Genomic DNA, 12,638 nt, shown 5'->3' with positions numbered 1-12,638 from the left:
TGGTAAATTTATCCTCCCATCAATTTGTCACCCTTTTAACAGCCATCACATTATATGGTAGCAAAATCCGTGATTAGTTCTCTGTTGCATGAGGAACTGCTTTTGTCTGTCCTGGATATGCTGCTAATCTACAGCAGTTGAGGCACTGAAAAGTCAGGTTTGTTGGCAGGCCATTCTAGTGGACCCAAACACTACAGAAATCGACCAAGAATTGCCATATTCATTTGTTGTTTTCCAGGCCCATATGAAACAAACCAGACACTGGACCCACAAATGTTTCAACTCATACCTTTTATAATAGCCTCACATCCTTGCACACGGCATTGTAGGAATGCCTGTGAGATATGAAACTTGTTGCTAATGACAATTTAAAAAATCAAATGCCTTCATTTCTGCAATGCATCTGCCTCTTTAATATTTTAAAATTTAGGCTAAAAATCAGTTAACAAGTTCATCTCCAAATTTAAGTCCTTGCAGAAATAAATGCAAATCACTTCCAATTACAGTGGTACTTTGAGTTAAGAACTTAATTTGTTCCATTCTTAACCTGAGGTGTTCTTTTGATAATGGGGCCTCCCGCTGGCGCACAATTTTCATAACTCAAAGTGTCTGTAACCCGAGGTACCATTGTAAATTTATGAAACCATATTCAAATAATCCCAACAATAAGTTTTATTATTTGCACCACTTAAGTAAAGATGTTTAACCCTGTAGCTTTAAAGAAGTCTCTCTTCCCCCTCTAATACGGTTTTAATAATCAAGAACACTAGTTCTGTCTTGATTTTCAAGACTAGTTCAACTAGTATTTATTCCATCTGGACATTTAAGCAGTACATTCTTCAAGTTACTGTTAAGTCAGGAATAGGGAAAATCCACCTTGCAGGCCCAACACTATTCCCAATTTGGCATGAGGCCAATTTCCCCAAACGCCCACCTGCCCCACACCTCATGTGATGTCAGATGTGGGATACGTAGAGATACAACTGGGTTGACTTACAAGCGAGTTCCTAGTGGAGAATGCCAGGTGATTGACAGGTGGACCAGCCCATGGGGCTGGGAACCAATAAGGATCTGGCCTGTTAGGCCAGAAAGGTTCCCTGCCCTGGCATAGGCAGATGTAAAAAATCCAGAACAGATTTAAGTATTCAAAGGCAACTTCAAGTAAGGTATGCAGAATCAGTGTCAGATTGCATTTTGTAATGGATCTTTGCTAGCCAGTAAGCATAGTTGTATTATTGGCAGATTTGGTACACCAATCAGAATGTGTGGGTGCTTAGAATGACCACTAAACCGACCATTTTGGTAGCATAAAGAAGAAGTCTTGTTATAAAAATCTTTATTTAAAACTTAAAGGAAAAGAACAACTAAACAATACAGTTACACTCAAAGATGGATTCCATTCATTGCACATGTGTTTCGGATGTTATCTTGTGAGGACATGCTGCTTCATAAACTGCTTCATATTGCACAATAATCCATGGCTCAGTTTCATGATGCTATCAAAAAGGGGCCAAAAGGGAAATGCCAGCCATGAACATGAGACGATCCTCAATCAGCTATGCCTCAGAGTGGCAAGTGCAAAGAGGACTTCAAGTAAGTTAGATATTGACGAACTGCTTTATGACCTGATTTGTAAGGTTCATGACCAGAGCTTACAATGCGATAAGCTCTGCCTTTTGAGTCCAACCAGCCTATATTGGCTGGATTACCACAGATCTCATCGGAACTACATTGTTCCTGGGAACTACGTGCTATGACTGGATATTCTTAGCAGTGGTAGTTTCAGCAACTTTATACTTGGGAGTTTTTGTAGAGCTTGCAATAATCCATGGATGTTTGAGCACCTCCTCCAGTGGCAGCCTGTGGAATGGATTGTGCTTCAGCAGCTTTGAAATCAGATTCTGAGCACCCTCTGTTACAAATGGAGGAAATTTGTACTCTACCTTTAAACCAAAGAAATAGTCATCATTAGGCATGTTTCTATGAAAGCATGCATTCAAGGTGCATGAACTATTAAGTATAACCATTAGACTCTTCCCCCCCCCCCACTATACATTAGTAATCATGGTTTTTCTCTTGCCTTTTTGCTTAGCAGTCTCTTTCTGCGTCACTGTGGGTTCTATTTAACTAGTGTTATCCCATACTTCTATTTTTGAACTAGCTCAGAGAAATTGTTCAAGCCTGTCTGTCCTAGGCTGCTTTTCCACAGTGGACTGCAAATGGGAAACGCAAATTGAGCAGGTAAATGTGCCAGAGGATTGCACCTCAAATCTTGCAACTGAACCTGTTGGGGAGGACAACCTGGATTTACCAGAATACAAAAAAAATACTAAGACAACACATTTAAAAATCAGAAATTCTAGTTCTTTAACTGAAAACTCCTGAACTAAAGTCAATGATATTAGGCCCCAAACCTGGAAAGTACAAGTTCCATAACAGCTAGTTGAGAGTTAATTCCTATACCATGAAATGCTCAGATTCTAAATCAAGCAGCATTATAATTCAACTTACCTTTGAAATGGCTCTGTATGTTTCCTGGTATGTGTCTGCCTCAAAAGGAGGCTTTCCTACTAGGAATTCGTAACACAAGACACCAAGACTCCATAGATCAACTTTTTCATCATGTGTTCTCCCTTCAATCATTTCAGGTGGTAAGTAGTCAAGGGTACCACACAGAGTCGACCTCCTAGAAAACAAAAATGATGCACAGACTAACAACTAAAGGTTGTCACACTCAACTATTAAGATATTTCCCCACTCACTCATCTAGATCTGCATTCATGATGTAACACTTTGTAAAGCACTTTGTCCATGAATAGTAGTATATAGTATACTGGAGGAAGGCATGGCTGATGGTCAACCTGAAGAAGAGCATCCCTTCTAGGGATGCTTGATACCCTTGTAATCTAATCAACACTTGCTTGATACCCTTGTAATCTAAGTAACATTCTCAACTAACAGTAGTTTCCCTAAACTCAATTCTTATAATCAGAGACTAATGCTAAGTTATTTTCACAAAGCTTGCTGCCTACAGAAACAAACAATTTCCTCTTAGCCAAGTTCTGATTCTGTTGTCTGTCTCCATAGTACCAAGCTTCTTCAGCTCTCAGAAACGCAGGTCAGTAAAGCATGAGACTCAGATTAATCTCAGGATTGTGGATTTGAGCCCCACATTGGGCAAAAGATTCCTGCATTGTAGTGGGTAGGTCTAGATTATCCTCTGGTCCCTTCCAGCTCTATGATTCGCTTACCTAGAGGATGGAGCATGCACAGACCATCCAAAGTCAGCAATCTTTAGCTCTCCATTTGATCCCAGCAGCAAGTTTTCAGGCTTTATGTCTCTATGAATTACTCTTTTCGAGTGGCAATATGATAATGCATCTGCCAGTTCAGTGATATACTGTAGAACAAAAATGAAGATTACAAATATAAGGAGTTCAATCTAAGCATTGTTCAAGCTATGCAAATGCCTAAAATACATGGGTAAAATGGTAGAAAATGTTTCTCAGTGTATCAATAACATGCTGCATCACTGATGCAAACAAGTCCTTAATACGGAACAAAAACCTTTAGACACAACCCGCCATGTAGCCTTGCCAAAGACTGACACATATAAATGTCCTATTTATTCCAGTGAAATTCCTCCCATCCTATTTTGAGATATTCTTTACTGGAAAAGCCAACCTAGCCCAAAAGTGCAAGTAGATAAATAGGTACCGCTCCGGCGGGAAGGTAAATGATGTTTCGGTCCACTGCTCTGGTTTCGGTGTTCTGTTGCGCCAGAAGCGGCTTAGTCATGCTTCTGACATGACCCAGAAAAACTGTCTGCGGACAAACACCGGCTCCTTCGGCCTGTAAAGCGAATGAGTGCCGCAACCCCAGAGTCGTCTGCAACTGGACTTAACTGTCAGAGGTCCTTTACCTTTTTTACTGGAAAAGCTATGAACTTCTCAACTCCACAAAACTGAGGAAACACACCTTACTCTACCATTTATACTGATATTGTTTCCCACTTTTAGAACAGCGAAACAAAGCTGTTAGTATAACCCTGGCTCAAGTCAGTGAAAGAAGAATCTACTCTTTCATGCCCTTCTCTAAGGAAGAGTTTGGTCCTAAAAGTGCAGTTTTAGCTTCAAATGTGGTCACATACAGAGTTCTGAAAAAAATATCCTCACAAGGTTAACATACATTAGCAGTCCGTTCCTCATCAAATTTAGTAAGCCTTTGGAGTTCTTTATACACTTCTCCACGTGGTGCATGTTCCAGGATTAGGTAGACTCTTGTTGCATCATGGAAGTAGCCATAAAGTCGGAGAATATTTGGATGCCTACAAGTAAGTATATGCATCTTTAATAATGATGGCTTCATTTGTAAATGACGTGCATGTAATTCTCCATACCTCCCTCAATCTGCCTACAATTTGCTAAATAAATAAAAGTATCATTTGAGAAATTCTGTAACCAGCACCAAGTTAGTTAGAGCAGCTGTGGCTACGAGTGTGCTTTACCAGCTTTGTCTGGTTTGCCAGCTACAGCCATTCTTGGATGAGGATAGTCTGACCAGCGTCGCCCAAGTGTTAGTAACTTTGATGCTGGATTACTGCAGTGTACTCATATGTGGGGATGCACATAGAATGTGGCAACCAGATTGCTAATGGGGGCATGCCGCAAATAAAATGTGACACCATTTTATAAAACATCTACACTGGGTGCCTATCTGCTGAGCCGGGCTCAATGTCCTTTAATTTACACAAACCTGAATAACTTATATTCGGGATACCTTAGGGGCTGCCTAAATCAGAGTTTGATCACTGGGAGCAACAACAGGAGTGTCATTGGTCATTCCCCAAGTAGGATAAAGTTCATTTGACATCAGCATGAAATAGAGCCTTTAGTGTCATCAGCCTAGTCCTATGGAAAATTCTGCCAATAGAGATTCAGCAGGCACCGGTTTCAAACTTTTAACACCTGCTTAAAACTTTTCTGTGCTGCCAGGCATATGCATACAATTAAGAAAACATCTTTTCATAAGTTGATTGCCTCTAAATTTTTACTTGCTTTTATTATATATTCTTGTAAGCTGGATTGATTTTTATGATATAGCATTGTGTGTGTGTATGTATATGTGTGTACACACACAAACACAAATGTGGAATGCTTCTAAAAATAAAAACCTGCTTAAGATAGCAAACAGAAACCCATTCAAAACGGCCATTTAAAATCAATCTTACCGAAGATGAGACTGTATTTCTACTTCTCGCCGCAGTTGATGTTCAACACCTGCTTTTTCCAGCTGTGTTTTAAATAAGACCTTCAGCGCCAAGATGAATTTGCTCTCCTTTTCACGAGCCAGATATACATTTCCAAATTTTCCTTTTCCCAGAGGACGACCAATTTCAAAGTCATCAAGAGACCACTGTTTTCTAGAAAACAAAGCTATTATTTAAGTTGTTGCAAGGTAATACAGCTGCCTCTCTGAAGTGAGAAGTTACTTTCATGCATATGATCCTGTCCCAAAATAGTAAACTTGCTGGCAATTACAAGGCATTCAGTAACATAACATGCAAAAGTTTGTTTTGTTTCCAGTATTTTTGCTTACCTCTATAGTGTGAAAGCACTTTGTTTGAGGAAGTATATATATATATATCTAGTGTTCATCTACCCACTTTTTACAGCATTCAAAGTTGTATGAGTCTTTGTCCATGTATCCCCAACTCAAGTCACTTTTTTTTTGTTTGTTTGAAAACCAACAACTTCATTCACATCAGTGTGGCTTTATCTGTGCCACTATACCCAGCTGACATTTTCATCAAGCTAGGCTCCATGACCAAGTTCCTCAAATCTTACCAGGTTCTGAGTGTGGTGCTGACGTCAAGGTTTCAGGTTAGATACCCATATGGGACAGCTGCAATTTCTGCATTGCAGGGGATTAGACTAGATGATCCTCAGGATCCCTTCCAACCCCACAATTCTATGATTATTCAGCGTAGGTAGGTTTATTTTCTGTCCTTCAGGGCATAAGGTACAGTACTTAATGCTTCCTTATTATATGTAATTTAGCCATTTTACTGTACATATCTCCAATGCAGTGAGCAAATTGGGACAAGAGCATCTAGGCCATTATTGTGCCAAACACCATTTCAAACACTCAGTTCCAAGATTTAAAATATGCAATATAAATCACTCTTGCGTCTCTGCCTGTGCATGAAAGACAAAACTGAAATTTAAGTGCACTGGTTAAGATTTAAAGTTAAATGGTAGTAATGCAATTCACAAATCACATTTCTGTCTTCCTGCAATTTTCATCTTTGACATCTTACAGTTGAGGCTGTTTGAAATCACCATCTGTGTTTTGCAAGAATGCAGGGTTAGTCAGCATGCATTTCCCCTTCTTTACTCAGTCCGGAATTACTGCTAGTTCAAATTAGCATATTGGTTAATGTTGTTTCAGAATTCCAAGGTTTCTGAGACAGGACATTTCTCAACAACTGAAGTGTGGATTAATCACGCCTCCGTCTTCTATGATTTATCTGCACTCTGCCTTTACTTTCTTACCAGTTTAACAAACAGAGGTTAGTCTAATAGGCCTATAAATCCCTGTATTCCTACATTCAACTCCATAGAGCTGTATCCAAAGCCATAGAAAAGATGCGTGCACAAGGGAAATACTCTGCACCGTGAAAGGAATATGGGGATTAGGGGATCCTCAAGAAAGTCCTGGGGTGTCAGATAGGGCAGCTTGTGTGTGAAGCTCCTCCCATGCCCAATTCCTCACTCCTCATGTTCCTGACCTTTCACAAGAATCCCCCCAACCCCTAGAAGAGGCTTTAGGGCAGGGGGGTGAAAGTACACAGTACAGGAGGGATTCTACTTGCCAATGAATTCTTGTGCTCATGCTGGCACTGGATGCAATCCAGACTTGAGTACAACTGTGCATTTCAGAATGCACTTCAAACACAACATAAACTTTGATGAAGACCAATAAGCTGAAGCGATTAGAGGTTATATGAGAATATATCCAGCTTTTAATTCTTCTTTAAGTATATTTTACTAAAATGTACATTTGCTCAAAGCATCCCATTTTAATTATCTGAGAGACCAGCAGTAAGACTGGGAAAAGGAAGCAAGCTTAGAAACCAATTTAGAGTAATATTTTTTAATCTTTTACTACGTGATTATAAGAGATTTGCCAAAAGCTGCAAAAAGAAGTAATCATGAATAACAACAACAGATTTGTATTTCATCTTCCTACAAAAAAATAATGTATGGAAGTAAATGAAGTATACAACTTACTTTTTGGTCTCACTGTTTGAATTTGACACCCCCTTTGCCTCTTTCTTCTGATTTGATACACCTGGTTCAGCTTTTTTTCCTGCATGTAGAAAAGTTCAATACGCTCAGACTTTATGAAGCGACACCACTCTCTTGCAATTTGTGTTTTAAAATGTCCCCCTCAGAAGGTAAACTTCGCGCTTTATATCCAGCACACAAAATAAACTATTTTTCACCTGAAAACCATGCAGACCAATCAATATTCTGAATATAAGCAGCTTGGGTAGCAATCTTACTTACTTGCCACATATGTACCCCCCCCCCCCCCGGAAGCTGGTGAATCTCACACAAAAGGTCCTAGCTCAAGACCAGTAAGTGGCTTTTGGCAAGCTCACAATCTGTTTCCAAGTCCTCCCACCTGCAACACAAATGACTGCAGATGCTTTCTACAGAGTGTATCTAGGTCATTTACACCACTGACCAAGTAACACTCCATGCCACCATCTCAATGAATTGGAGCCTAAGCTTCTACTGGGAAGTACCCCAAGGCAGGGCCGTCTTTACCTTACCCTGTGCAAGGAGTGCTGCTATGTGGCAGCAAAGTCAGTAGCACCTTTGACATGACTGATCTTGCGCCAGCGGCAGGCAGGCGGCGTGAGATTAGTCGTGTCAAAGGTGCCGCTGACCACGAGAAATCTCAACTCAAGCGTTCCAAGTTTGCTCTGCTTAGAAGCTTCTAAGGGAAGGAGTCAAGAGTGCGCACCACCTCCCGTTTCCTGCGGGGAACCTCTGCTCGCTTGATCTGCGTCTCCCTCCCAAGCCATGATCACCCTGGACAAGGAAGAGCCCAAGTTCAATTTCAATTTCCTCTTCGAGTTTAACCAGAGCAATGAGGGTGCTGGCAGCAAAGGTGGATGGTGAGGCAACGCAGTCCGGCTTCCCGGGATTTAAGGTGGGGTGTGTGGGAGAGAGAGAAGAGGGTAGTTTATTTCCAGCACGTTAAATATAGTGATTCTTTTGGGACGGAGGAAGAAGGGTCTTCACCAGAGGCAGAGCCGAGGCATGGAAGAAAGGAACCATCTGGAGGCACCTCCTGTGGCTGCGATGCAAGCATCTCTCTCCCTTCTTTCTCCTAAGGGACGGGTCAGTTTGGGGGCTAAACTAAATTTGGGGGCACTGGGCAGATCTTTGCACCCCAGCAGCGCATATGCTAAAGACAGCCCTGCCCCAAGAGCAGGTTCCTATCTTCATTACACTCCAGGTACTGAACACAAGGAGACATTCAAAAATTTCTTGCTTCTGTCTGGAGCCATTTGCGTCCCTAGAAAATCTGCTCTGGAATGTTAAGGATCATGCCATGAATTGGCCTTCCCTGAATTAATTATACAAGTGAAAGGGTTGTTTTGTATGAGACATCCACATATTAGCTGCCAGCTGGGCATTCTAGGAACTGAGAATAGGGTCCCAGTGCAAAATGTAATACAGGTAACCCTCATTTTGGACAACTGTTATGTTCTGGGTCATAGTGCATGTTGGCAGAGGGCACATAAGCCTACCCCACCCCCATCACCCCCTCTTCCAGATTTGAAAACGGCCTGTATGTACACAAAACAGGAGTTGCCTGTACATATTACAATTGAATACTTGTTTCCTATCAAAGAGACCTAATTTTCTGAGCCTAATTCAAGGTACTTGCCTTGATATTAATGCTATACATTATTTGGGCCCCAAATACCTTCAGGAGCATCTATGTGCCAATTAGGACATGACAATTTGCAGAAGAAGCTCATCTTATATGGTGCCATTGCCTTTGGAAATGCAGGGAGCTGATGGTCTATAGAGGTGCATCAGGCAATATCTCTTTACAGCTTTAGGTGCACACTGAAGGCTTACCACTTTTTGACCTTTGACAGTTGAAGTACCATCTGGTTTGTTATGTATATATGGCATATCATTTTGGGGTGGGACTGTTTTATTGCATTATATTATCTTTAAATGTAACCCACCTTGGGACCTTAGGGTGAAAGGCAGGTAACAAATATTAATCAGCATCTCAGTGTCATCCATGAATAGAAGAAACCCTTCTGTTCAGATACATTGTTAGCATCCAAGCCCAAGTTGCTACTCAGGTCATTATGCAAAGTTTTTTTTCTTGCAGTAATTTGGTTTCTCTTATAAATTTCTAAGGCCCTAAGCCACCAAGCAACTTCTTGACTTTATAACCATTTTAGTATGAAGTTTATACAGAATAGCAACCAACACATTTGTTACAGAGGTGGACACATTTGAACAGCACTATTTACCAGAAACAGAGGGCTGCTGAGACGTTTCAGTGGCTTTACTTGGACCTAGACTCCTAGATGTTGGTTGAACATGAAGTGTTGGTTGATGCTGAGTTAACTGTTTGGGACGTTTTGCACTCGCAACAGTAGGTTTCTGTGCCTGAGGCTGAATAGGCACCCGCTGAGCAACATTTAAAGGAGTCAAAACACGCTGCTGTTGGACTTCAATTCCAGGTGTCGGGGTCTGGGTCACAGGAACCCGTCTTGCACCATCCACAATAGCTGCCTGATTTTTAAAAAACAACAACAGTAAATATCACACATAGCAAGCTAAGAGATCTCGCATCCTAGTTTGTCTGAACTGACCAATGAGAAAAAACCATAGCCTCCCAAGGTGGAATCTAAACACATAAAAACGCTGTGAAAATGCTTTTTTTAAAAAAAGTTTTGAAAAATACATTGAATTTGGAATAGCTCACTCTCGCCATATAGTGTCACATTTGTATATTACACTTTACAACACATTTAAAACATTTCATTTGCAGCTACATAGCCGAGTCCCAAGTTTGGACATAACAGAAAACTGCATTTATGCAAGCAGTCATCTAGACTTGGCCATAAATAGTCGGAGAACATTACTCCACGTGTTAATTATTCACTCCAGCACTATCAAGCATCAGTTTTGGTCACATACAGAAATAATCCAGTAAGAAGTGTAGCTCTGATTAACAAAGCCAAGATTTACAATGCTCAGTATCTGAAGATCACTTTACCTTGCCATTATGAGCTGAGTTAGCATTCAGATTCTCTTTACAAACTTTGTCCATTATTGCCTGGAGAAAATGAAATTCAGTTATTCAGCTTGTGTAAAATATGAAGTCCAAGTTATTTAAAGCTCTCACTTCTATAATCTAAGCGCCAATGATTCTAAAACCAGTGAGCTTGACATATTTGATAAAATATACAATTCTATGCCTGTCAAAGCAGTGAGGCCCCCAAAACATTAATCCCACTTCTTGATAATATTCAGGCAGCTTAATAGAAGCAAATAAGGACACACTAGAATTCCCTGATGCAGCTCATACTACCCGATATTTGGAAATGCCTGAAGATCTTATCACTGCCCAGAAGGCTTTTCCATTTTAAGATCTGAAGGAGCAAACAAGCTATGGTATATTAATAAACTTGATTTGGAAGAAATTCTTAATGCTTTCCACAGAGATGGATTATTGGCTATTACAATATGCGGGTTGTCTCAGAGGGTGAAGCCCAAGTAGGTAAATGAGTCAAAGTGTAGTTGGTTTGTTTCTGCTTATCCAGCAGAAATGATGGGGTTGTGTTTTATGGATGTGAGAAAGGAAGAAAATAACTTTTTTACTGAAAAACAGCGGTACCTCTGGTTGCGAACGGGATCCGTTCCCGAGGCCCGTTCGCAACATGAAAAGAACGCAACCTGCAGTGGCGCGTCTGCACAGGTTGTGATTTGCCGCTTCTGCGCATGACGTCATTTTGCGTGTCTACGCATGCGGTGAAACCCGGAAGTAACCCTTTCTGGTACTTCCAAGTCGCAGCGGGACACAACCTGAAGAAACGTAACATGAGGTATGACTGTAATGCAAACACTAATAAACTATAAGTAGTAAATAAAACTGGATTATCCCCACAACTGGAAGGATCTCTGCCTACTCAGACTATATATGCATGTATCTTGAGAGTGAAGTGCAGCTCTGTTTTTTCCTAGGAGTAGGGCAAGTTGAAAAATGTGCTCAAACATTTGGAAAACCTACAGCTTCATGGCAGTCCTTAGGCCTCTTTACATAGTGTTATCCCCATACATTTTATAAGCCCCTTTATTCTTGAACTCTTCAAAACTACCTCAAAACCCATGCCACACAACCTTGTTTCTTTGTTCTGATGAAACTCAACCTTGTAAACATGTAACAATTAAAAATTGAAGATTACAGTTGATCTTTGGGGTACCTCCCAACCAGTGCTTTTTTCCAGGAGGTACTCATGGGTATGCAGTACCGACACCTTTCTAGGGAAAAAAGCACTGCTTCAAACTATGGTTTCTAAGTACATTGCACCCCAGCCCCCAAAAAACCTGGGAGCTGCAGTTTTACATCTCCCAGAGCTACAATTCCCAGCGCCCTTAACAAACCAGTTCCCAGGAATCTTGGGGAAGGGGAAAAGATGTGCTTTCAGTGTATATGGTGCACGCAACCAACCACTGAGGCCTCCTCAACTGGGATCAGACAGCCTAACCACTCCCTCTCATTCTACGCAAAAAAACCGGGGCTTTCTAGAAGTTTCCTTCGTGCTGGGCACCTATCCCACCCCAGAACCATTCAAGCCATTTATGAGCTCACAATTTTTACCAGAAGCGCTACGGCTCTCCGGGATGCGCCTTCTGCCTTTACTCACGAGTGCCACAGCTTAAGGTCGTAACCACTTTCCTTAACGACACCCCGAAACCAGATGCAGGCAGGCCGAATACCTCACGATTCCTGCGCACTCCAGAGGCCTCGGCCGCCTACCCTCCGCGTTCCTCCAACAGCCTCCGGAGCTATTTGAATTCAAACCTTCGCCCGCCCACTCAGCAACGCTCTTTAAACCGCCGCCGCGATCCTATTGGCGGAGCTCACCCTGTTGTCGACGAGGCTACCGCTCGCTGATTCGTTGTTCTCCGCAGCCACCGCTCCGCCCATTCGCGGGCTTCTAACTGTCGCCTTGGAGGGAGAGCCGCTGTCCTCGCGGCTTGCGATCATTTGCCCATGTGCAGAGGAAGGGACACTGAGCGGGGCGGGGTTTCGCAAGGCTGCTCTTCTCCTGCCGGTGTCTGTTGTTGTGAACCGTGAACTAGAGAGAGCGCTTGGCTAAGCAGGATACGCTCTCAGCGTAGCGCGCGATACGCTGGTTGCGTAAACCCGTAGCACAGGGCCCATTGCTCTTTTCCCTTGCGCAAGTGGCGCATCGCCTCACGGCGAAGCCCTTACGATGCCGACGGCAAAAATCTCGTATCCGCCGCCTCATTATAGTGTGACGGACTCAGACTGAGACTGATAAGTTGGGTCTATTCCTGCCC

At 42.0% G+C, this 12,638-nt stretch overlaps 1 protein-coding gene across 5 annotated transcripts; it reads right to left on the bottom strand.

Annotated features, from left to right (window-relative positions):
* Positions 1–1,319: 1,319 nt before the first annotated feature.
* AURKA (aurora kinase A) lies at positions 1,320–12,145 on the bottom strand. 5 transcript variants are annotated; one of them, XM_083447016.1, is made up of 9 exons: positions 12,051–12,145; positions 10,327–10,386; positions 9,575–9,839; positions 7,293–7,371; positions 5,231–5,422; positions 4,189–4,327; positions 3,252–3,400; positions 2,512–2,686; positions 1,320–1,943 (listed from the first exon to the last, which is right to left on the bottom strand). In XM_083447016.1, exons 2-9 carry the CDS (start codon positions 10,378–10,380, stop codon positions 1,752–1,754), a joined length of 1,245 nt encoding a protein of 414 aa, XP_083303142.1. In that variant the 5' UTR covers positions 10,381–10,386; positions 12,051–12,145; the 3' UTR covers positions 1,320–1,751. The 5 variants fall into 5 exon arrangements, with proteins under 5 accessions (XP_083303142.1, XP_083303141.1, XP_083303140.1 ...); XM_083447015.1 differs by having other exon boundaries at positions 11,978–12,131; XM_083447014.1 differs by having other exon boundaries at positions 11,923–12,105.
* Positions 12,146–12,638: the final 493 nt, after the last annotated feature.

This window comes from Podarcis tiliguerta (assembly GCF_965153285.1).
Source record: "Podarcis tiliguerta genome assembly, chromosome: 6".
Classification (NCBI taxonomy): domain Eukaryota; kingdom Metazoa; phylum Chordata; class Lepidosauria; order Squamata; family Lacertidae; genus Podarcis; species Podarcis tiliguerta.
This window is presented reverse-complemented; position numbering and strand designations above follow the sequence as displayed.

Excerpts from the sequence above, each read along its gene's own strand:
- AURKA (XM_083447016.1), bottom strand. The coding sequence starts at position 10,380 with ATGGACAAAGTTTGTAAAGAGAATCTGAATGCTAACTCAGCTCATAAT. Across the intron at positions 7,372-9,574 it reads TCAGCAGCCCTCTGTTTCTG|GAAAAAAAGCTGAACCAGGT; the intron begins GTAAATAGTGCT and ends TTCTACATGCAG. Across the intron at positions 3,401-4,188 it reads ATGAGGAACGGACTGCTAAT|TATATCACTGAACTGGCAGA; the intron begins GTATGTTAACCT and ends TTTGTTCTACAG.